The sequence below is a fragment of the Leptonotus elevatus genome, chromosome 16 (genome assembly GCF_054856555.1).
Source record: "Leptonotus elevatus isolate MCC_2025b chromosome 16, RoL_Lele_1.0, whole genome shotgun sequence".
Taxonomy (NCBI): Eukaryota; Metazoa; Chordata; class Actinopteri; order Syngnathiformes; family Syngnathidae; genus Leptonotus; species Leptonotus elevatus.
Window position 1 is genome coordinate 1,639,997 of NC_141254.1, and position 25,069 is coordinate 1,665,065.

General features: G+C 42.1%; 1 protein-coding gene across 1 annotated transcript in view; it reads left to right on the forward strand.

The window, feature by feature from the left end:
• The window catches only part of nrip1b (nuclear receptor interacting protein 1b), a 65,397-nt gene extending 40,550 nt beyond the window's left edge, over positions 1-24,847 (forward strand). The window contains exon 2 of the mRNA XM_086099066.1: positions 18,427-24,847. Within this exon, the coding sequence (XP_085955192.1) occupies positions 18,767-22,294 (3,528 nt within the window). The 5' untranslated portion in view covers positions 18,427-18,766 and the 3' untranslated portion in view covers positions 22,295-24,847. The remainder of the gene's footprint in view (positions 1-18,426) is intronic.
• Positions 24,848-25,069: the final 222 nt, after the last annotated feature.

Sequence of the window (25,069 nt, forward strand, 5' to 3'; positions counted from 1 at the left end):
AATTTTGATTAATCGCTTAATTAAAAAGGCTTTTTCATCAACATTTTTGCCCACCAAGTTTGAAGAGCACCTGTTAGGTGGTAATTCTTTCAACATTTAATGTTGTGAAGACGTCTTTTTATCCACTGCACACCCTCATCCTCCACTTTATATAATCGGGTAATTACTTTACTATACTTTAATTTCAAATAAAATAAAATGACCCCAGTAGTTTGACATGAACAAATATTCTGAATGTCATACATAAACATTTATTAAATTCTTTAATGCATGTGGTTATGTTTATTGCGCAAACACAACCTGTGCTACGTAGTCATCCGCTGTCAAAGAAATAGTGTGATTAATCTGCGTTAATACATGATTAATGCGATAATTTTTTGGGATTAATTAGTTAACGCTTTAACTTTGACAACACTAATTAATATATTAATAGCAAGAAATAGGGAAGGGAATACTTGTAAGTAAATAAGTATCAGTAAAATAACACAAAATGCAGCATGCAGGCACCATAAAACACTGAAACGATGCAAAATCTCATGCTGAGTCAAAGACCAAAGAATAGAGATGTCTGACAAAAACCACGAGATAATTTTGTCCCTATCGTACAGCCTTAAATCCAACCAGAGAATGAAGGCAACTGCTCGCCACTCGCAGATAAAAGGGGCTGGGTCACATCAGACATATTGTTGTCTATAAAATGGCGTTCGGCTTTAATGCTAATGAACTTTTCAGTTGAATAAATGCACACAGAACTACACCATTGCTTTTTAGTGACAGAAAATATTTCTGAGCACTTTTGCAGTTGTCACACCACTGTTCAGGCTGAAGAACATTAGATTTAGGTTGAAGAAATGTGCCTCCCCCTCAAAAAGGTAATGCCCCCCCTGTAATTTATTTCTGCAGCCGGGTCTGCGTCTCAGTATCGTTTTTGCTGATTAGTTTCCCCTTTACTAGTTTCCCCTTTACTCAAAACAAATGTCTGTATGCAGGTGATAGATGATCTAATTACAGGGTATTTGTCAGTCATTTGGTATCTGCTGCAAGTCAAGAAAAGTAAAGAATCTAACTGGCTACTGTAGTTTGGTAAATGCCAGGTCAAGCCTTTTGAGTTTGTTTTAATGGCCAGCTGGTGTATGGAAAGCCAGACTGAGTGGCTCGGATGCAAGAAGTAACAACCAGCCACGGCTGCTGGTTTATCTATTGCAGTCCGTCATTACAGGTAATGCTCAACACTTGTTTCCTTTTGTCAATCTTGCGCTATTGTGTACCTGGAATGTTGAGGCACCTTGCTGCCCCTTCTGTTGACAGGCCTCATATAATAGTCAAACATGTCTAAACTGTAGCTGACCCCACAACTCGTTCACAGCAAAACAATACACTGACGCTCACAGCTGAAAGTGTTCAGTCCCCTATTTCCCCTCCTGTGGACAGTAGGTTATTGCAGTCTCCCTCCTTCACTCCCTCCGTAATGTTCTGTTGTGCGAGTATGTGTGTGTGTATATGTGTGTGACAGCTGCCTAATTGGGCATTCACCCCTCGTCGTAGCGCCTGCCTCTCCCCTCTCTCCTCACGGGCTGGGGCTGCTGACGAATGGCAGCGGATTACAGATGAGGACACTGTGACCCGCCTGACCTTGCTGCACAGCCGCGGGGGGAGAAAGAGGCGGGGAGCGGAGCGACGGAGCACAAGGGGTGGGGAAGACTGGGTGCGAGGACTGCAGAGGGGTGGAGCGCGCATGGGCAGGCTCTGTGCTCACAGGTGGGAGGAGGGGTATCAGGTCAGCGGAGGACGAGGTCGCACAAAGGTGGGGGCGATTTTAGAATGCCAGGTGGCTGGGCTAGGTGGGTGATCAGACAAATGACAAGTGTAACATGACAGCATCTGCCCAGCCTCCTCTCCCCTCCCTCTCTCTGCCCATGTCAGTATGTCAAGGGCATGAACCGCCAGCACTGCAGCATTGCCCTCCCCCCCCCCCCTTTTTTTTAAATTCATGACTGTACTTGCCCCTCCTCTGATCCTCTTCTGGAAAAAAAACTTTTGTGTGTGTATAAGCAGCTTCTTATACATGATTTCTGGCTTGCTTCCACACATTCACCCCGAACCCCAACATCGACAGAACCCCAACATCGACAGTCATACGGTGATTTTTTTATGTGGTAAATTTCAATTTTATCTCCTATCCCAAACTGTGAGACTGTCATGGTGAGGTTGTGTCTTCATGTTAAGCGTGATATATAATGAAACATCTCAGCTTCATATGGAGCTGTGTTGTCTTACTCTCACAATCAAGTTGACGTTATAAACAAGTCCGTGGCCATCAATCCACAGACAATTGGAACCATTTTCGGTTCCCCGGCTTCTCCTCATAGGAGAACCTTTTTGGTTCATTTTAGAACCATTTATGAAGGTTCCACCCAGAACCCTGTATGAGAGGGTCCAACAAAGAACCCTTTAAGAGTTTTATCTCACACAGGGAGTTCCACTGAGAACCCTGTGATGTTTCAAGGGTTAGTCGGGGCTCAGAGCACGATATTTACATGAAGGTGGAGATTGCTAGTTTGGAAACAGACTCTTACCTTCTGTTACCTGCTGTTTTTACCGAGTTAATCAAATGGCCGACTTTGCCGGAATTCACACAGCACAACCTGTGTAGTCAATGCCATATATCCATACACCGGAGCTGATTTAAAAGCTTGTCGCTGGCTGGGTCTCTGGGACGAGATGCTATGCTAACACACGGGACAATATGCCTATACCTCGTCGAGGTAAAGGTAAAACAAATTTATCATGCTAACTGACTTATTTTTTTGTTATTGTTACACATTCCGTTCTAAATTGAAACACTCTGATGATCTTATTATGTTGACTAGCATGGAACAAGCAACATGCCATACTTTCATGATTATGACTCCGAAAGATTGAGATCCAGAGTCAAAAACTCCAAGCACGAAGACCAAACCCACCCCCACCCCCCCACACACACTATTAAACTGTCAAATGTACACACGTTTTGACAAAGGTACATTTAAAAACTAAGCTGTGTGTGCAGTTGGAGTGGACGCTATCTGGCTCGTTAATATGATTTGAAACATGTAATTCGACAACTATGTTACAATCTTTGTCAGAGTGTATGTTTGCGAGTAAAATATATGAACATTGTTCTATTAACCTTGTAAAAAAAATATCGTTGCAAATCTGCAAATACTGTTAGGGCTGCCTAGAATCCTTTAGGTTGATTACTACTACCCACAGACGACTTTTATCTTCATCAGTAGGTATGCGATAAAAAGCTGTTTGGTTTACACCCTTCTCTATTTGTACAACGGACTGGACAGCAAGATATGACCATTTTAGAACATAATCGATAAAATACTGGACTAACCCTAACCCTAACCCACTGTACGAGTTTCAACTGTGTCAATATAGGCAAGTGGTTCTCTTGCCGTCCAGCCTCCCAGAGGGGACGTTCCTATCAGGGCTGTGACGTCACGTGCAAAATGTCTACAGTGACAAACAAACGTGGCATAGCTCAGGTGGTAGTGTGATTGTCTCCCAAGCTGAAGGTCATACGTTATTCTTCAATGCTTGAGTAACTCAATACTCTCCTTGTAAAATTTACTTATTCTGAGTGAATACTGAAACATGGCTTAACATTTGAATATTTGATGATAAGGATCTTCTAATACCCATGTTTTGAACTCCTTACAAAAAGGGTTCTCTGTATTGAAACCCTCAGCCTCAAAGCCCTTGAAGATTTTTTTTTTCAAAAAAGGGTTTTTCAGAAGCAGATAGTTCTTGGGTAGAAACTTTGCCCTTATCACTGTGTGACATCATGTTTGATAAGAGATAGGTTGCTTATGCTCAGTACCATTTTGACTGGCTGAGTAAATTTTGATTTAATCTTTCTGTATTTAATTTTATACCCAGAGAATGCTCACCTAATATTAGCTGCCAACATTGACCTTGTTGTTGTGATTAGCTTCCAACATCGACCTCTTTTTTGTGTATTATCTTTTGCATGTGTGTCTCTAGATCGAGGACTCTTGACTTTCTTGTAGGTTTTTATTTTGACCTGCTGCGTGAGTATGTGTTTTAACTCCATTCACTGCATGAGTCAAGCTGCGCAAACTCTTTTAATCCCATGCCCCGGTGCACATAGGCTTGATTAGTGGCAGCATTTATCTGTGCAGAAGACAGCTCGCGCTGCTTTAGCATTTGGTCAGGTCTGGGGCATGAGGGTGGGGTGGGGGGCATGTCATGAGAAAGGTGAATGAGGAAGGATAGAGGTGGAGGGGCAGATAGATAGTGAGAACCGGAGAAGAGGGGAGGGCGCAAGCCTGATTAGTATTCTAAAGCAGCACTTCTGCCAGTGGAGCAAATTGCCAGTGGAGCAAATTGATTACTGCATTTACCTGTATTAGCCTCCACTGCTAAGGATGACAAGGTACGGGAGCATGATGTGTGCCTTTGTTACTGTCCCAGAATCCTAGCCAAAGTAGAATAGGAATGTTAGTATTTGGCACAATAAGGATTATTTTTACCTGTCCTCTAAGCACCTTTTACTATGATTACCACTGGATAGATATCTTTCTCTGCTCAATCTCCTTTATTACAACCAAATAATAGTCTGATTGCAGTCGGGTGCTTGCCATGTCTGCCACACTGTATAACCCCCACCCTCAAAAAGACTTAACTGGCTTCAGTCATGTGTGATGTATCAAGTTGTTGTTTTTTTATCATAAAAATATATATAGTTAAATTGTCTTCAGTCAGATCTCAGATTATGTTCCTAATAGGGCTGGACGATTAACCAAAATTGTACTATGATTTCGATTTTGGGTTTTCTCGATCATTAAAATATAATGATAGAAGAAAAAGAATTACTGTGCAGAACGCCGCGGCGCGTTTACAAGTTCCCTATGTTGCGAAAGTACCCTGAATGCGCCTTGTAGCTTGTAGCAAGCCCGGAGCGAATCATTGTGATCTTGCTTGTCCCTATGTGCAATGTTGGTTTACAACACATGATGTAACGGGCTGATCGGCAATCGCGTTGGTTTGGGGGGAGGGACATGCACATTAATGAATGACGTCATCGTCGTTCTTTCCACTCATTACAGCTTAATGGCGCTAAGTGAGTAATACGCTTTTGCACCTCCTTGATCCAAGCTCGCTTTGTGAATGTAATAATTTCATCTTTCTCGCAACTTTTAGTAAACTGCCGTTCTTGGGGCAAATCCATTGCCATGTGTGGTAAATTCAGGCGCAAATTTGCTCCCAGCTGTCAAACTTTGTGGGTGTGTTTGCCCAGGTATATCATTCTAAAGGCTTGACACACGGGAGTCGACAAACGACAGCGAAATATGTACTCATCGCCTCTCAGGTCAAACTCAACATAAGCAGCCGCCACGGCGGCAGCGACAGACATCACTCTCTTGTTTACAACAGATGTGACTGGCTATTAAATTGGAGGCAATCTAAAAATAAATAATGCTCCACAAAATTAGAAATTTGCTCCTCAAATGAAGTCATTGATTTGCAAAACTGCTCCGCAAAGAAAAATATAATAATTTAATTTCAATGTCGAGCCTTGTGTGCATTGACTTACCCATCAACGGATGACGAATAGTAATCGCTGGATGCCGGTCTGTTGTCGAAAACCCACCCCTGGGTTGAATTTTGCCCCGACCTCTGGGTTTAGCAAGTTTTCTGGGTGAACCATGCTCCACCACTCCCTTCCCCCAAGAAACTGTGCCATGTCCGCCCTAAACCCTCCACACTGAAGGGAAGATACAAGCTAATAGGCACTGTCGGAGTAAAAAAGTCAGGGCTCTTTGTACTCATCTGGTGGAGCATGCATGATGTAGAAACAGCTTTAGAATGACCTTTTTGAACTGCGCAAGGCACCTTAAAATTGTTGGCCATTATTTAAATATTCAGGAACTCCGTTTTGTAATGGTGTATTGTGTGTACACGATACATGGGAAGGGCAAGTGGAGTAGGAGAGGCAAACAATGGAGGTTGTTGCTTGTGTTGGCACTTTCGTCTGACGCTGTTCTTTTTTCCCAACTTACTTGAGAGACATTGCAGAAGTGAGCATCTTCTTCTTTTCCTTTCAGCTTTCCCAATCAGAGGTCGCCAAAGCAAATCAGTTGCCTCCATCTAACCCTGTCCTCTGCATCCTCTGCTCTCACACCAACTACTTTCATGTTCTCTTTAACTACATCCATAAACCTCCTCTTTGGTCTTCCTCTAGACCCCCTGTCTGGCATTTGGAAACTCAGCATCTTTCTGCCAATATACTCACTATCTCTCCTCTGGACATGTCCAAACCATCTCAGTCTGGCCTCTCTGACTTTATCTCCAAAGCCTCCAACATGTGCTGTCTCTCTGATGTATTCATTCCTGATTCTATCCATCCTGGTCACTCCCAAAGAGTACCTCAGCATCTTCATCTCTGCCACCTCCAGCTCTGCCTCCTGTCTTTTTCTTAGTGGCACTGTCTCCAGACCAAACAACATCGCTGGTCTCACCACAGTTTTATAAACCTTTCCTTTCATTTGAGCTGAAACTCTTCTATCACACCTGATACTTTAATCCACCCGTTCCAGCGCACACCTGATACTTTAATCCACCCGTTCCAGCGCCTGCACACGCTTCTTCACTTCTTTTCCACACTCTCCATTGCTCTGGACTGTTTACCCTAAATACTTAAACTCCAGCACCTTCTTGGTCTCTTCTCCCTGTAACTTCACTCTTCCACTTGGGTCCCTCCCATTCACACACAGATACTCCGTCTTGCTACGACTAACCTTCAGTCCCTTCCTTTCCAGGGCAAACCTTCACGCCTCTAGCTTCTCCTCCACCTATTCCCTGCTCTCACTACAGATCACAATGTCACCACCAAACATCATAATCCATGAAGATTCCTGTCTAGCCTCATCTGTCATCCTGTCCATTACCATAGCAAACAAGAAGGGGCTCGGAGCTGATCCCTGATGTAGTCCCACCTACCTACAGCACACTTCACCACTGTCTTACAGTCCTCATACATGTCCTGCACCACTTGAACATACTTCTCTGCTACTCCAGACTTCCTCATACAAAACCACAGTTCCTCTCTGGGCACCCTGTTGTAAGCTTTGCCCAGATCTACAAGATACAATGCACCTCCTTCTGGCCTTCTTTGTAGTTCTCTATCAACATCCTCAAAGCAAATACTGCATCTGTGGGGGTTTTTTTTGGCATGAAACCATACTGCTGTTCACAAATGTTCACCTCTGCCCTCAGTCGAGCTACAACTACTATTTCCCATAGCTTCATTGTGTGGCTCATTAGCTTTATTTCTCTGTAGTTGCCACAACTCTGCACGTCCCCCTTGTTCTTAAAAATGGGCACCAGCAAACTTCTTCTCCATTCCTCAGGCATCTTCTCACTATCTAAGATTCTGTTGAACAACCCAGTCAGAAATTCTACTGCTACCTCTCCTAAACACTTCCATACCTACAGGTATATCATCAGGAAAAAGTGCATTTCCACACTTCATCCTCTTCAATGCCCTTCTCACTTCATCCTTACTAATATTTGCTACTTCCTGGTCCACAACAGTCACCTCTTCTACTCTTCGGTCTCTCTCATTTTCCTCATTCATCAACTCTTCAAAGTACTCTTTCCATCTTTCCATCACACTACTGGCATCTGTCAACACACTTCTAGCCCTATCCTTTATTACCCTAACCTGCTGCTCGTCCTTCTCATCTCTGTCTCTTTGCCTTGCTAACCTGCATAGATCAGTCCCTCCCTCCTTACTATCCAACCTAGCATACAAGTCATCATAAGCCCCTTGTTTGGCCTTTGCCACTTATACTTTCACCCTACGCTGCATTTCCCTGTACTCTTGTCTACTTTCTTCAGTCCTCTCAGTGGCCCACTTCTTCTTAGCTAACCTCTTTCTCTGGATCCACTTCTGCACCTCCTCATTCCAACACAAAGTCTCCTTATCCCCTTTCCTTCCAGATGATACACCAAGGACTGTTCTACCTGTCTGCCTGATCACATTTGCTGTAGTTGTCCAGTCATTTGGAAGCACCTACTGACCATCCAGAGCCTGTCTCAACTTCTCCCTGAAAGTCATACAACACTCTTCCTTTTTCAGCTGTCCTCTGCTTTGTCTTCCTCACCATCAGTCATCCTACACACTACCATCCTATGCTGTCTGGCTACACTCTCACCTACCACTACTTTGCAGTCGCTGATCTCCTTCAGATTACACCGTCTCCACAAGATATAGTCTACCTGTGTACTCCTACCTCCACTTTTGTAGTTCACCCTATGTTCCTGCCTCTTCTGGAAGAAAGTATTCATGACAGCCATTTCCATTCTTTTTGCAAAGTCAACCACCATCTGTCCTTCTGCGTTCCTCTCCTGGATACCAAACTTGCCCATCATTTTCTCATCACCTATGTTTCCTGCACCAACGTGTCCATTGAAGTCTGCACCGATGACAACTCTCTCACTTCTAGGGATGCTCTGCATCATTTCATCAAGGTCCAACCAAAAGTTTTCCTTCTCCTCCAGCTCACATCCTACCTGTGGCACATACTCACTAAAAACATTGATCATCACACCTTCGATTCCTAGCTTCAGGCTCATCACTCTATCTGACACTCTTTTTACCTACATGACGTTCCTAACAAACTCCTCCTTCACGATAACTCCTACTCCATTTCTCTTCCTATCTAAACCATGATGGAATAACTTGAACCCTGCTACTAAACTTCTAGCTTTGCTCCCTTTCCACCTGTTCTCCTGAACACACAATATGTCCACCTTTCTCCTCTGCATCTTTATCTTTAGCTCTCTATCTTTTCCTGTCATAGTTCCAACATTCAAAGTCCCTACTCTCAGTCCTAGACTCTTGGTGTCCCTCTTCTCTTACCTCCTACGAACACACCTTCCTCCTTTCCTTCTTCGACCAACTATAGTCCAGTTTCCACCGGCATCCTGTAGGTCAACAGCACCGATGGCGGTTGTTGTTAACCCGGGCCTCGACCGATCCGGTATGGAAGTCATATATTTGATACGCATGTTTGATTTGGCCAAAGTTTTTACGTGGGATGCCCTTCCTGACACAACCCTTTGTATTTATCTGGGCTTGGGACCGGCACAAAAAGACACTGGCTTGTGCCCCCTTGCAGCTACATTCAGTGAGCAAGTGAGCATATTTTTCAAAATGCCAAATATCGGCACCGATAATCGTACGGCTGATAATCGGTCTATCCCTCCTGTTGAACATATTTTGTTGGAAATAATTTTATCAGACCGGTGTTGGCAACATAAATATACTCTATCAGAACAAGGTCATCAGGAGTTGTGCAAAAGGCAAACTCATAGAAGTATGTCCTTTATCTTGTTCTGTCTTTTATACTGTCGCATAACATACTCCTTCAGCGCATCCAAAATTACTAACAGCAAATGGAGGAGGAAAAAGCAATACTCATAAAAAATGACATCTTGCTGACTCATAGCAAAAGGCTTCTTAAGGGCTGATGCCAAGGATATTATGAAAATGATTCATTAAAGGCCAAGGATTTTAGCTGGTTTTACCTCACTTTCAAGGCAGCCTGGCAGTGAGACATTTGATCTAAATTGCAAAGTGGCCCATTTCCCTCAGACATCACTTCAGTAGTCTACATCAAAATGCCTAGCTCTGCCTTTTGGTGTGCTGGCTATGGGGCAAGTGGCTGTTCTTATTTCCATTTCTGGTGTTTACAAATGGAAAATGTGTGTTAGATTGGAAGGGAAATGAGCACCATTTTGGAAAGACGATGCAAGCAAAAGATAACCTCGGAGCCCTATAGGAATAAATTGGGTAGAGGCTGATGGCCGCCACGACTCATTAAGAAGTGTGTGTGGGGGGGGGGGGCGCGCGCGCGTGGGGGGGGCGCACGGGTGGGGGGGGGCGCGCGCGTGGGGGGGGGGCGCACGGGGGGGGGGGCGTGCGCGTGCGTGCGCGCGCGTGCGTGCGTTTAATTGATGTAATTTTCAGCCACTCAGGAAATAGTCCTTGGGTGGGTCTTCCAAATGGCACACAAATATTTATTATAGATTATAGACTATTTTTGTAAGCATATAGTTCTAAACCAGTTCAGGAAGGTAGACGGAAACGTTTTTTTTTAATGGTTAATGGTTTAAATGTTTACCCTCAATCTTAGTACTTTTCCTACCAATATTGAACCTCATATTTCAATAATGTCTGATTAGCATTGGGCCTTGTTTATTCATTTGGGTAACCAGAGTTTCAAACGGTGAAACTCCAATTTTGCTGAAAATCAAATATACAATAAATTGTCACCAAGAAGAACTATTTATAACAAATGTAATTGCTAGTCAATCTGGTGGTTTGTGTTAATACGTTAGTTAATGCTAAATGCTGTCATGGTTGACAGTTCAACAGTGCTTAAACAAGTCATTATCCAACCATTTTTACTTTGTCCCAGCAGCTATTGGAAGCTGGCTGTGCTGTTTCCCTCCCGCCACTCCTGCATTGTACCACTGGAAATTAACACTAACCACAGCATTAGGCTAGGCTAGTAGGACTACATTCCCCATGATTTCTAGACACAAAAGCAGCAAGTAGTTCTAGTTCTGGTATGACGAAAACGCGCCTGTTAAATGCGGATGAGAATTAAAACAAAAAAAAACACCAACAAAAACGGGATGGGACCTGTGTAAAATTGAGACAAAACAATCGGGCTGGCAAAAGCCGCTGGGACATAAGAGTCAAAAGTGAGACTGTTCCGTTAAATCAAGATGTCTGGTTACCCAAAAGTTGAGTTTGTTGTATGAATTAATGTGGGGTGCAATCATGGGTTTTCTGTGTCCACAAACTGTATTTGTCTCTGTGTTGTGTGAGTGCTCTAGTGCTCTAGTTTTCATTGCTATACATTTGACTGTGTATGACATTTCTGCATTTTTTTGTCCTGTTTGACTTTTCCACAAAAACATTTACTTCTCCGCGCTCTCCGTTTGCTAGCTCGGCATTCTCTTGTTTACCCCTCTCAAGGTGATGAAGAGCTTTTAATTCAACTTTCCTCTGGTGCACTCACTCTTTGGAAGAACTGCATTTGGTCAAGCAGCTTATGTTTTGCCTTATTTAATCATGCCACGACATATTGAATTTGCACACAGCGGTCACACTGCATGTGTAAGCAGGCTACCGGGGATGGGCTGCAGATTACATGATATATTGGTGTTCAGGCATTGCCTCTCCTTTTAAAATTCCTTTAACCTTGACTCCCCTAAACAACAGGGAGAACACATCTGCCAGGCTGGTGTCAGACGTTAGTACGCACTGCTCAGGCAGCATTGTCACTTTTTATTAACACTGAGAGCTTTTCTATGGACACCAGCTGTTGTATGAAGCGCAAAAGCCTTAGTTACATAAATGACCTTGACTTTAAAGACTTTGCTTCAGCTCCCCTCACTTATAATTCTTTTGTTTGGTCTCATACATTTTAAATGGATAACTCTTCATGATAATGAAGGTCATTCAGGAACTTTTTTATTTTGAGATAAAAGACTACATAGGCAAGTATGTTCATGTGGAGGTCACATGGAGGGGAGTGAAGGTCACATTCTTAGATCTGTATTCCGTGCCACCTGTGTCATATTTTCATGTGGGTGTATCATGTTTGGAAGCTAAATGACATTTACTGTTCAATTACTTTTACATGTAAGGGGAGATGGAAACAAAACTAGATAAAGAGGCATCCAGTCAGGGTTGGTGACGCTTTTAGCTCTCCCCATCACTATCTTGTCCTATCACATTTATGTGGCAGACAGGAGAGGTAAAAATTACTTAAGAATTGTGCCTTCTCTGCCATTGGCTGACATTGTCAAGGATAATGGGTAATCAGCCCTAAACTGTAGAGCAGTCTTTGGGAGGAGATGGAGGCCAGGTTTTCTGGGTGCCACTACCAATGAGATGACATGTTAACAGATGTGGAAGGTTATTTTAAATGTATACACAAGGGGAGATAATGTAAGTACTAATATCACAACACATCACACGGTATGAGAGAGGAAATGAGGAGGCAATAGCTTTAGGCGCTGAGTATAGACTTTAGAGGACAGCTTTCCCTATAAGGGAATGTATACGTTAACTGAGTGTTGGCACTGATTTTTTTTTTTCCATACCCCATACATAATGATCAACACTTAAACCTATAAAGCTTGAACCATTAAATATATGCTAGAAAATTCTGATTCTTTGTAAATTGATTATTGGTCCTTTTGAATTAACTTTTTTTTTTTGTTGAAAATCAACTTCCATATATGACCTTTGATTTGTGTCATATTTGATACATCTGGTCACAATGCTTTAAATTAGTACATTTATAACTGTCAAAAAATATAATAATATGCAGACATATCAAACATCAGTATTTCCAAAAATCAGAGAAATAAAACTATTTGCCACTATTAATAAGTCTCTCCTTTCTCATTTGGGGCGATCTTTCAAGTTTGCTGGAAAAGCCATTAGCTGGGTGATACTGCCCTCTAGTGTTGTCACGTTCTCAACATTTCAGAGAGAGAGAGAGAGAGGGACAGGGAGGGGGAGGTGGAGGGAGGTTAGGTTGAAATAATGGATGGGTGGATGATAGTTGGCACCATATATACATATACATATATTTATGAACCACTTATGAAGCACTCTTCTCTTCTTGGTGTATTCAATTGATAAATCATGCACTACAATTTTGTAATGTCCTGGAATTCAAATTCTTTATTAGGGGACCTTTATCAGATATGAGATTAAAATAGATTAATTAAATTAATTAATTAAAAATCCTGTAATTAATTAGATTAAAAATGTTAATTGCCTGACAGCACGTGTATGTGTGCGTGCGTGTGCGTGTGTGTGCGCGTGTGTAAATATACACATTATTTCACATTGTGCTTAAATTTATTGATGATATACCTTTATTTAGAAGCGGTCTAGAAATGCCTAACCATATGTTTTCTTTGATATACCTTTGTTTAGAAGCAGTCTAGAAATGGCTAACCATATTTTTTCCTTAGTGCTTCTCAGACTTAATTGCTCCCTGCTCAACTTAAATCCAAATTCTAATCTCAGCTCATTTTCATTGTGGAATTAAAAGGACAACCTTGTTAACCTTACTGTCATGACAACCTGTGTTTGTAGGGGTGGTTTTCAACCTGATTAAAAGTTCACCTCATTGTTGTTTTGACTCTTGCTAGCTTTGTTAGGTATTTAGACTGGCAACTGCATGGGTTGCCATAACCTTTGGTCATTAACAAGGACTGCTGTGCGGTCCTGTGACCATGTTGGTCCACTCAGCGGACACCAAAGGTGAGGACAGCTGGAGCAAGGTGGAAACTCTGTATTAATTAACCTTTATGGGAGGTGGCCATGACTGTTGGAGGTGTTCTGTGTCAATGGAAAACATGCTGACAAGATTCAGTGTGGAAGTCTCCACTGACACTGTCATACTAACTGGCACATCTGCTCTGCCTCATCTAGTGAGTGCTTCAAGTCACTTAACATTTATTTATGCTGGCATTTAACACGAGTTGAGCTAGACACCTGAATTTTATCGTTTTAATTTCTATTTTTCTTGAGTGTCTTTTATCTCAGTGCTATTTAATATCTAGTTTTAATAGTGATTATTGCATTTTATATGCATACTAGCTGATCTGGATATCTCCATTTTATTGTTTTTTTATTTCTATTTTGTCTTTAGTGTTTTTAACTCATTCACTCCCAGCCATTTTTTTTTATTTTTTTTTTTGTATGTGCGTGCGAGCGTGTGTGTATTCGTTAGTTCACCAAAAACCTATTCAAAAAATCCCATACAGTTCACCTAAACCGAACACCGCCGTCAGGAGACCCGAGGAAGGACCAAAGAAAACAAAGGAAAGTGAAAATCCAGCACCGACCAGACACCACCCACCGGGCCACCAACCAGAGTTCTTCACCAACCCCAGAAACATCTAAATTCCAACAAATCAGGGAGACCTCAAGAGACCAAAGGAGAGACTGAGGAAAGGAAGGAAGGACAAACGAAGCAGAGTGAGATCCACAGACACCAGCCTCCACCGATTCAATGACCTGAGGAAGAAGCAGATTGTGTCTGAGTTCCGATAGATGCTGGTGTGGTGGATCTGGCATGCATGAAAATCTCCACCAAAGAGGGGAGCCGTCGACCCCTGCCAGGACAGAGCAAGCGCAACACCTCAGGGCCCCCCAGGCCGCGGCAGCGCCAAAGGACGACCCCCGGGCCCCACCAGGGCCACCGGCCGGAGAGCAAACCCAGGAGCAGGAGCGCCCCCCCGCCCACCCCAACACGGCCCGCGCCCCCAACCCAACGCAGCAGGACTGGGCACTGCAGGCCCGCCAGGCACCCCACCGGTCCACAGCCCCCAGACACCCCCCACCCCACCACCCCTTCTGTGCCTTCAAAATTAGCAAGTGTCACATGACGTCAGTTTATGTTTCTCTAATGTTAGCTGATTAAAACATATGGCAAACAAAGATAACTTGGAGATTTCATTGCTGTCCATGCGTCATAATGATAGCAATGTGTCCTTGCCACCAACATTCTGTGGTGAGAAGTATCTATATATTCTATATCTATATTTGCATTTGTCCTTATTAGTGAATTGTCACAATACCAAAACATTCTGACTTATTACTATACTTGTAGAAAATACCTTGATACAGGTACTAAAATGATACCACACACGTGTACACATACTTTAACATAAAATATATATTAGAACTCTGACACACACCCAAGAGCTACATTCGCTAATTGTGTACTGTTAAAAAGTGAATCCCAAATCAATTTAAATGGGTTGCTAATTGTACTTTTGTTGTCTAAAGCGCTTTACCTACCAAGCCTCCTTGACTTTTTTTGACAACATTGGGAATCCAAGACTGCGTCTGTCCAATGTGCTAACACAACTGTGTCAACCTGCGGCGAGATTCCCTTTAAATTAAAATAACTTACTTTAGCTTCCAGGATCCTTTGCCCTACATTGATTGGCTAACAACAGAACCCGAGGTGGGGGTTTTTCCGCTTTTTGATAACGTTTTAGATTTGTCCGCGTTCTGTCGTCCAAGCTAGCTACCGCAAAGCTAACCTGGGAAGGTTCGTCTCTCCGGTTCAGTCCAAATTTGCTTGGACGACGTCAGATGCCAACAGTGGGTTTTATTGACTAAATAAACTGAACATTACCAGCCAGCCAAACATTCCCATAAACAAATTTTCAGGTGTCGCTTTCAAAGACAGCAGGCTTAAAGGGATACTTGACTCATTACCTACTTCCTCAGCACAGGTCATGTCATCTTCAGTTGACAGCAAGTAGAAAAATGTTTTTAAAACTTAACTTATTAATTATTTTTCATGTACAATTAAGTTTTGAATTATCAAATTAATTCTGGACAAAATGTTAACTTTTTACTGCTGAAAATGTAAAAGTGTCCCTTTAACAAGACAGGCACCCTCCACATACGAACACCTCACATGCGTTGCCATTCTAAATGTATTAAAATAGTAGTTAATACTCCTGTCTGTGACACTAGTACACACAAAAATATGCTGTGATTCATTCTCATTCAAATCCGATTTCAGAATTTAGATCCGGCAATCATTTTTAATGGTCAAATGGGAAAAAACATTATTGCCATTAAGTCGTGCAATTTTAAGGACAACGCTATATTGGGAATATTCTTTATTCTATATGTTTTTAAAAATTGTCATAAGTTTAAGAAAAAGAAATACATGTATCAAAAGTACTAGTGGTATCATTATTTGGTATTGTATTGGTGACTGCTCGAGAGTTGTGTATGCGTACTGGTATTGGCCTGAAAAAAAAGTGGTATTGAACATCCCTAATACAGAGCATATAGTTTAAAAAAAAACGGCAATAAAGTAGGGTTTTCTGCCAACAATAGAGGATTGGTTTCCAAAAAAATAGGAAGTGAAGGCCAAAGTGTGAACATGGGCATAAAGATATGCTGCGTTTGTGTGGAAGTACGGCAACCAAATTTTCAAAAAATCTTCTAGACCCCATATAAGGGGTTGTTTGTTCTCATATCGATGTTAAATAGAAGCCCTATCAAACAATTTTTAAGATATGACCCTCGGGGTACCTTATAGTAAAAGCGAATGTCGTCATACTGGCAAATGTTTGTAATCCAAACATAGATATCATCTTCAGTTTAGATAAGATACACCTTTATTTATCCCACAGTGGAGAAATTCACAGCGTTACCAGCAGCAATAAACATCATCACACATCTTATAAATAATATGTATCACAAAAATACTTATGTAGCCTATAGTTAAATAAAAACAGAGAAACACACTTTGAAGTTTTTTTTGTGTATTTTTTTGGTTTTGTTAAATGAAATAAGTCACTTCAACAGTGCCTCAAATTCATCATTTTTCTCAGAAACCACACATCAAATCCAAGATTTAGCAACACTAAAATATTATATGATATATTTTCTTTTGAATGCATTATTTGCAACAGAAATACTTAAAACACGCAATCGAATATCTGAAACACTTTGATGCGACCCGTCGACAGCTGACATAGGCGGAGCCATCTTGTTCTCTTCACAGCTACGGGGTCCTCATCTTTTAAGGCATGGCGCGGTCCAACCGTTAATTGTGCGATCATGCCACATAAATTTTAGAATAAAATTGACTTTATCAGCATTATTTTGATACCAAGTTTAGTATACTTTGTGTGAGTGGTTCTACCTGAAATTTGACGGTAAAAATTATCAGTTTTTTCCAAGCTCAAGTTCAGGTAAAATTTTTGGGAACTTTTTGAAAAAAATTATACGTATGCGTTGCTAACAAAGTGGGCTATATTCTAAGACCTAATTTAAGCTTGTTTTACATCATCACGGTGTGATACCGCAAGGGATTTTTCTGACCTTGGTGCACTCATCAGCTGTTCAGACGCGAGTTTGCCCAGCGGATTTGATAATCGAAATCGAGTGGTGGTATTTCTGCTGATTATTTCTCCCCTGTTTTTGAAGAGAATAACAAGAAAATGTAGAATGTTTATATTATCCATAACATCAACATTTCTTGTTAGGTAGCAATAAGCTAGCGGACTTTCGTCTGAAGATATTATGTAGTTTGGAACATTTTGTTGCCTTAATTGTACAATGTTTAATTCTCTTTATTTTATGTGTTAGATTCAGTCCAGCTTTTGTTCTTTCCGCAAATATTGTACACATTTTACTGGTGTGACTAATAAACATATTAAAGTAAACACACAGAAGTACTGGCACTAAAAATGTCGTTATTTTTTACAGTGAGGTTTTGCTGTACTTTTCTAGTATCTTGATACTGTCCAACAATATTCCTTATACACATTTATGCATATATATGAACACAACACTAGTGGGTGAGTGGGTGGATGGATCCTGCTTTGTGTAGACTAAGGGTTGCACCGTGTGATATGCTGCTCATGTACATAAAACGCAAGAGGTGGTGAGGGGGGGATAATCCACTGAAATGACATGCTGCATAAGAAATTATTCACAGCTTTCACAAGGACCCCTTATTTCGAACAAAATCGCTCCAAGGGGTTTATGTCTCAAGACCTGTTTTCAGGATAGTGGGCTTGAATTTTCAATTTGGATGCAATCAGAGCTAATCTACATTTGTCATCCATTGGGTACTGTAACTGTGAGGTTGGAGGTGGTGGGGGACAGTCAATCTGAAATGTTGCTAAGTAACAACGGTGCAGACAAGGTGGTGAAATGATTGTACGGAAGAGGATTAAAGCCAGTAAAGAGGGGGAAAAAAGGTTGGCAGGATTCTGACTTTATTCTCAGCATTCCGACTTTAAAAGTCAGAATTCTGACTTTATTCCCAGAATTCTGATTTAAAAGTGAGAATTCTCACGTTGTTATCAGAATTCTGACTTAAAAGTGAGAATTCTGACTTTAACTCCTTTCTAATTCTGACTTTCTGACTTCCCCCTCAATTCATAGTTTCATGTCACAAAGTCAGAATTCTCACTTTAAAGACAGAATTCTGAGATTAAAGTGATGAAATGAGAATTCTGAGATTAAAGTCAGAATTCTGTTATTAAAGTCAGAATTCTGTTATTAAAGTCAGAATTCTGAAAATAAGTGAGAATTTTCACTTTAAAGTCAGAATTCTTTGATTAAAGGTAAAGTGAGAATTCTGTGATTAAAGTCAGAATTCTGAGAATAAAGTGAGAATCCTGCCAACCCTTTCTTTTTCTCTACACTCCCCCTAATCTTTTTTTTCTCTCTTCGCTGGCCCTAATCCGCTTCTGTATGATTGTGATATAGTGGTATGCCAATTCCTGCTTTTAACAGTTTCCTTTTTTCTTTCTCAATGCCCATAGGTCCTCCATGTGAGATGCGCAAAGATTTGCCACTGACACCCAGGGCCATGGAATGTGGTAACATGTTTCCTGCAATGTTTCTCTGACTCCTCATGTTCAACATACAAAAGTAGAGGAAGGCAATATGACAACCTATGGTGTTTCAAGGCATACAGTATTGCCTGGATTACCAGTAACCAGGGTTGGTGTTTCACCCCTGTGTTAATTGTGTCCACCAGACAGTGGTCACGTTTTTTTTTTTGTACTTGGGAAGTGCATGGCACTGTCAACCTGATGATTTAGTTGACATTAGTTTCACTGTAGCGCCGCTGAACCATACAAGGGGAACCTAGTATTGAACATGACTCATGGGGAGGAGCCTGGCCCTGAGACACACAAGGATTCAGCTGTTTTAACGTATCTGGAAGGTTTACTGATGCATCCAGTGGTGACTGGGCCTGGGGCCACGACAAGCAGGAGGTCTGAGTCTGCCCACAGTAACCAAGATCAGGGAGACAAGGTGGGCGGTTCATTTCAGCTACCAACTCATGGCCCCACAGCTCCAAAGGCTGGAAACAATGGAACAACCATTGGTGCTTCACAGCACTTGAAAAAGGCCCGGCTCTTGCGCTCTGGTGCTTGGAATTATCCAGGGAACCACTGTTTGAGTTCACCACCAGTGGAGCTTAATGGCCAAGCGGGAGGCCTGCAAAATGGGTCACAAGAGGATTCTCCTCATGGTGGGGAGAGTACTCTTTTGGCTTCCCTGCTTCAGTCATTCAGCTCACGGCTTCAGAATGTGGCAATGTCTCAGCACTCAAACAAGCCACCGAGTGAGTGTTCCTCTCCTTCCTCTGTGTCACCTGCAGATAAAGAGCCACTACCTGTGTATGGAACAGCCTCAAACCGCTTGAAGGGCTTAATGAGAAAGAGCAAACTTCAAAATTACAGCAACACACCTTACAGTCGTCGAGGACACAATCATGACAGACCACCAGAATCACCTCGGGCAGCACACAGCGCCACACCCCCTTCTGCTTCTACAGCTTCTGAATCAGTATCCTGTGCAGACCGTTTAAAGGCTGTCGCCAACATGGTGAAAATACGTTCCAGTCCAGCCCCTTCACCCAAGCCCAGTGTTGCCTGCAGCCAACTGGCACTACTGTTGTCCAGCGAAGCTCATCTCCAGCAATACTCCAGAGAGCATGCGCTGAAAGCCCAACTCTCAGGAAGATCTGCCAGTGAAAGACTTGCTGCCATGGCAAACCAGCAACATGGCCTTGACAAAAGGCCTCAGAGTGTGGGTGGGAGTTTGCCAGAGACTACAGAGACACCAAATTCTTTAACAACCCAAAATGGAATGACAACAACAAACACACTAACAACACTCCCTCGGTTGGCCTTGTCCAGTCCACAGAGCCCCCCTTTGCTCAGTGGGCACGTCCAAAGCTCTTCACCCACTCCCCTGCATCCTCTGAGCCACTTTCACAGCCAACCCTCTCGAGAAAAGCGAGTCTTTGACTCCCGACCAACTCGCCCCCCTCAAACATGCAGCAGTTTGCTGTTACTTCTGCTCAACAATCACAACAGCCAGAAGCAGCTGACAAAAAATGGACACCTGGAGGAGAGCTGTCGTGTTCAACCACAAAGTGGCTCTTCTTCAGTTACATCTGATAGTGAATGTTCCACCCATGAGAAAAGCCTGACCAAGGACAGCAGCGATGCAGAGACTTCCTACTCAAGCTGCTCTCCAATGGATCTCTCTATGAGAAACTGGGCCAAAAAACAAGATACAGGGTCCAAATCTTCCACCCCTTGTTCCTCTTCTGCCTCGTGTTCCACTTTCACACACGTTTTATCCAATTTTACCACTGCTGTTTCCTCCAACATGCCGACCTCCTCTTGTCATTCTTCTGCTCTCCCCACAAATGTAGTTTTTTCACCACTGCCCACAGTTGTCTCTTCTGCCTCCAATTCTATTTCTTCATATTCCTCTTCATCTGCCTCTACCTCTTCCTTGGACAAACTCACAGAATCTTTATTAAAGAAGTGGAAGCCTGAGCCATCAGCAACAAATCCAGACCTAAAATCCCAATCTAAGGTCACACTAATGCAGCTTCTGCTTGAGCGCAGAAATAATGATATAGTGAATAAGAACCCAGATGAGGATTTGCCACTTGATATAACTATGGCCACCATGTCTCGAAGTCAACCTAACCTTGTGTCCTGGGAGGAATCGAGGACGAAAAGCCCAATAGATAAGCCTGTAGCCCAAGTTAAGCCTACGTGCTCCCTTAGTCGTGACCCAGGTGGTACATTGTCACCACACCCTCCCTCTCCCCAAATCCAGTCAAGCCCATTGGATTTGTGCAAGTCAAAAGCCTTCCCTGCTGAGAAGGCTTCAGAGCCTGCCTTCAGTGCCAGTAAACTGTTACAAAATCTGGCTCAATCTGGAATTGCTTCATCCTCCCCACCAATCCCATCTGGCAAAGGGTTGAGTCAGGATCTTGATAACAGTCGGCCCTTATCCCTATTGGAAAGACTCAATGCTCCAATCAACAGAAGTACCACCGCCACCCCGCTCTCTGACATAACCGTAGGAAGTACCATCCCTTTAAATAAGAAAGAAACCTTTCCTTCACCTTCACAGATCGAGAACCTTTTGGAGAGGCGCACTGTGTTGCAGCTTCTTCTAGGGGCAGGCTCAACAACAGCTTCAGTCAGCCGCAAAGACAGGCCTGAAGGGAGTGGCAGGAGGAGTGCAGAGTTGGAAGGAGGGAGTTATGACAGGAGCCAAGGTGTCTCAAACATCTTTGATAGCGTTGACGTGTCTGCGGATGGTGTAAAAATCAAAACAGAGGAGGGGTTGGGGCCATCCTCTGCCATATTTGAGGACGTAATCAACAGAAGACAGACCAGCTTTGAAAAACCTACCTCTCTGTTAGATACGGACTTAAAAACAGAACATCGACCTGGTGAGGTTATTGCAAAATATGGTCTACTTAGCAAGTTGCTAAAACATCAGACAGCTACATACTATACCACAGAGTTACAACCCAGACAGGTCAAAGAGGAAGAGAGAGAATATCCCAGCCCAAGTCCTAAAAAGAGACGCTTACATTCTGATCAGACTGATAGTTTGGATAATACCACGTCTCCAAGAGCATTTCAAAGGTGTGACACAAACATTTTTACCACTCCTGGTGTTCAGGTGACGCCAGACAAGCAGGAACATCTGAAAGAAGAGGAGTTTCCAACCAGGAGCCCACCAACAGAAACTTTTACCAGAGAAAGTCGAGGATTCAATGTCCTCAAACAACTGCTGCTCTCTGACAACTGCCTAAGAGAGTTGTCTCAGCAGCACCGTGGGGCATCCAGCCCTTCCATCCTGCAGGCCAATGGCAATGCTAACGGCAACATCCTCAGTCAACCTGCCTCGAACCACAGTTTCCTCCACCTGCCCAGCTGGCACCCTCATGGCCCGCTCAACTCAGGGCTTTCGAGTAATGTCAGAACTGCAAGTGACAGCCCTATTCGCAGCCCCCGGGGTCATCACCCAGCTCCATGGAAAGGCGCACACAAAAGAGACCCACCGAATCTTGTCAAACAGGAGCCAGAGAGCACCGTTCAATGGAATAGTCAGGAGAACGACGAGGGTTGTGACTCGAACCCGGAATCTCCTCGGCTGTCACGTTCCAACCCTATCCTGTATTACATGTTGCAGAAGGGCAGTGTTCAGCTAAGAAAGGACATAAAGAATCAGGCGGAAGCGCCTCAGTCGGTTGTGAAAATTAAAGAAGAGCCAGTCAGTGACATGCATGCCTATGAACAAAGCTCCACCCCACAATCACCAACCAACCACAATGACAAGCACAGCCAGGACAAGTAGAGGCTGAATAGAAGTTGTATTATCAAATATAACATGATTCATTATTATTGAGTCTTTTTTTTCGTTTTTGTTTTTTTCAAATGCTTGCCAAATTGGTTGACAGTCAAATGACAGATGGAAAAAATAGCAATGATAGTTAAACTTGCACACTTTTAGGGGTGTACCAATCGCAATTTTCCGGCCGATCACCGATTATTTTTGTTAAAAATGTCTGACCTGTCGAGACCGATTTTTGACGGCCCTGTTTTTTTTTTTTTTTTCATAACAAGCAGCATCAGTGTAACCTTTCCTGCATGTTGAATTCTCGCACACACAAAAAAAGCCCAGAGGTTGGTGAAAACAAACATGGTGACACCGGTGGACGAATGTCTGTTTTCGCAGATTTACCCAAACTTACCTTTTTGAAAGAACGGTGAGAGGCGACATTTTCATCCTTGCCGTGATTGATCAAAACAAAAGTTTGGTAGGCGTACACAAGTTGCGGCATCGCCCAATCAGCTCGAAGAATTGTACTGAATGTCCCGCCTTCCCGAGCAGATCACATTGGAGCAGTCCCAGATTTATACTGAACTCGTTTGAGTGATTCACACATTATCAATGTGGCTCTTGCCAGGTTAGCATAAATGTTCAAAACTTGTTTTATTATAAAACATTGAACAATATCTGTGAAACAATACAAAAGGTTTGTTTTAACTGCGCATAAAGTAGTTTTCTCAAAAATGAAAAGCCTATTAGCCATCTCATCAGAAGAGGACAATGGTTGACTTTTTCAGACCTCTGAGGTGGAAGATGAGATCAGTGGAAAAGTGGTTTATTTTTATAGTATTGGCCGATCACCAATCCGCCAAAATTAAGGAAATCGGTGTACCCCAACACACTACTTTCTTTAAGTCGTTTAGTACTACAAAGAAGATCTATATTTGGCTAAATGTACTACTGAAACAACAAAAATTCTCAAAATAATTCACCAGGTATGTTCAGGCCTTTTATATTTTTATTATGTTTATATTTTCCATGACTGTCGTTTATGCTTATTTGTTCGTAATGATGATAAGAGTTTTATTTGATTTGTGAAACATCACCTTGCAATGTCTCCATTGTTGCCTGCCATTAAAAATAAAAGATGGCAAAAAGAAATGGGCACTCAATTTAGTTGGATTTATTTCTCATTCACATTACAGCTGACACAAGCCTTGTTGAATGTTAACTCAAGGTTCAAAGTGTATTATAATATGACAGTGGGATTTTGCCAACAGAAATTGAATGGTCACATTTGTTTTTATTTGATTTTACCTTTCGACAGTGCAAATTCAGGGAAGTGTTTTTGCAGATTGTGTAGTTTTTATTAAATTGGTACCATGGCGGGGGCATGGTGGCCTAAGCCTAACCCTACCCTAACCCTCTCCTACTACAAATCTGAACATCTAAACATACCACCCCCAGTTAAACACACACTGTTTATATTTGTGCACAAAGTTTGAATATGAAGCACATTGGCTTTACTCATAATTTCTTCTCAAGGAGCACCCAGAGTTTGCACTATTGAAGCCAAATCCTCCTCATCCTTTACAGTATAATTAAATGGCATGTGATAAAACTGTCAGTATTGTTACCTGGTGAGAATTTGACAGCTAGTGATTTCCTCCTCCATTTCTTAACTGTTGTGGTTTATAGACCTTCCTGTGGTCGTCTCTTGATTGATAAAAATGTCAAAAAGAATTGCATGATAATGAAGAGAAGACCACAGTTTGTTTCCAAGTCATTGACTATGCTGTATTTGTTTCATTTTAATTTCACATGCCGCTTTCTCCACTTAGTAGTGTGATCTTTTTCTTCTTCAGTTATTGATACAATTTCACAATGGTTCAATGTATTTGTGTAAATAGTACTTTCAGTATGAAAGATGACTATTTTGTAATGTTTAAGCAAAGATATTAACCTAGTTTTTATTGCGCTGATATGTAAATTTGAATTATATGCGTACAGGTGTATATACAAAGGATGATATGCCCTTTTTGTGTGTGTGTGTGGGGGGGGGGGGGGGTTTGTTCTTTGCATGTGTCTATGTGGTAAATGATAATCTATTCTGCGCTGTGTTGTGTAATAATCTCTGACTCTCCACTGCTGCCTGTTGCATGCAGACGCATGGGAACTACCTGTGTATCCCCATTGATGATGGGGGGAAAATGTTAAGTCTTAAAAATAGGTCTTTTTTATCACACTAAGTTTGTTTGAGAAGATGAGGTCTTTAAATAACCACAGACTGTTGAACAAGTTGACTAAAAATATGTGAAGAATATAAATGTGCATTGAATATTTTTGTGATTATCTTTTCTGTTACTGGTTAACAAAGCTCTGCGGAAGAGCTTTAGTGGAGAATTGACGTACAATCATAGATTTGCAATGTGCATTGAAGAATTTGTAGCTGCAAATACGAAAAAGGGGTGGTTACGTTTTTTTTTTCTCCATGTTAAAACATGAACTTTTTTTTTATGTTTTCATTTTTTGGTGTATACTTGCACTGATATCTCTGAAATAAAGTTCTAAAATGCATGACCTAGTTGAATGTCTTCCGCTTTTTCTACATTGCCTTTCAGAAGCCGATTTATCACTCGTTCAAGGGTGTCTTGTTTAACCAGAGGCATAATTGATTAATTGAATATTAACTCATTCACTCCCAGCCATTTTCACTGAAACAACCCCCTTCGCTCCTGGCTGTTTTAGAAAAACAGAATATTCTTTTCTATTGCTATAAAAGCATGAAACCTACGAAAA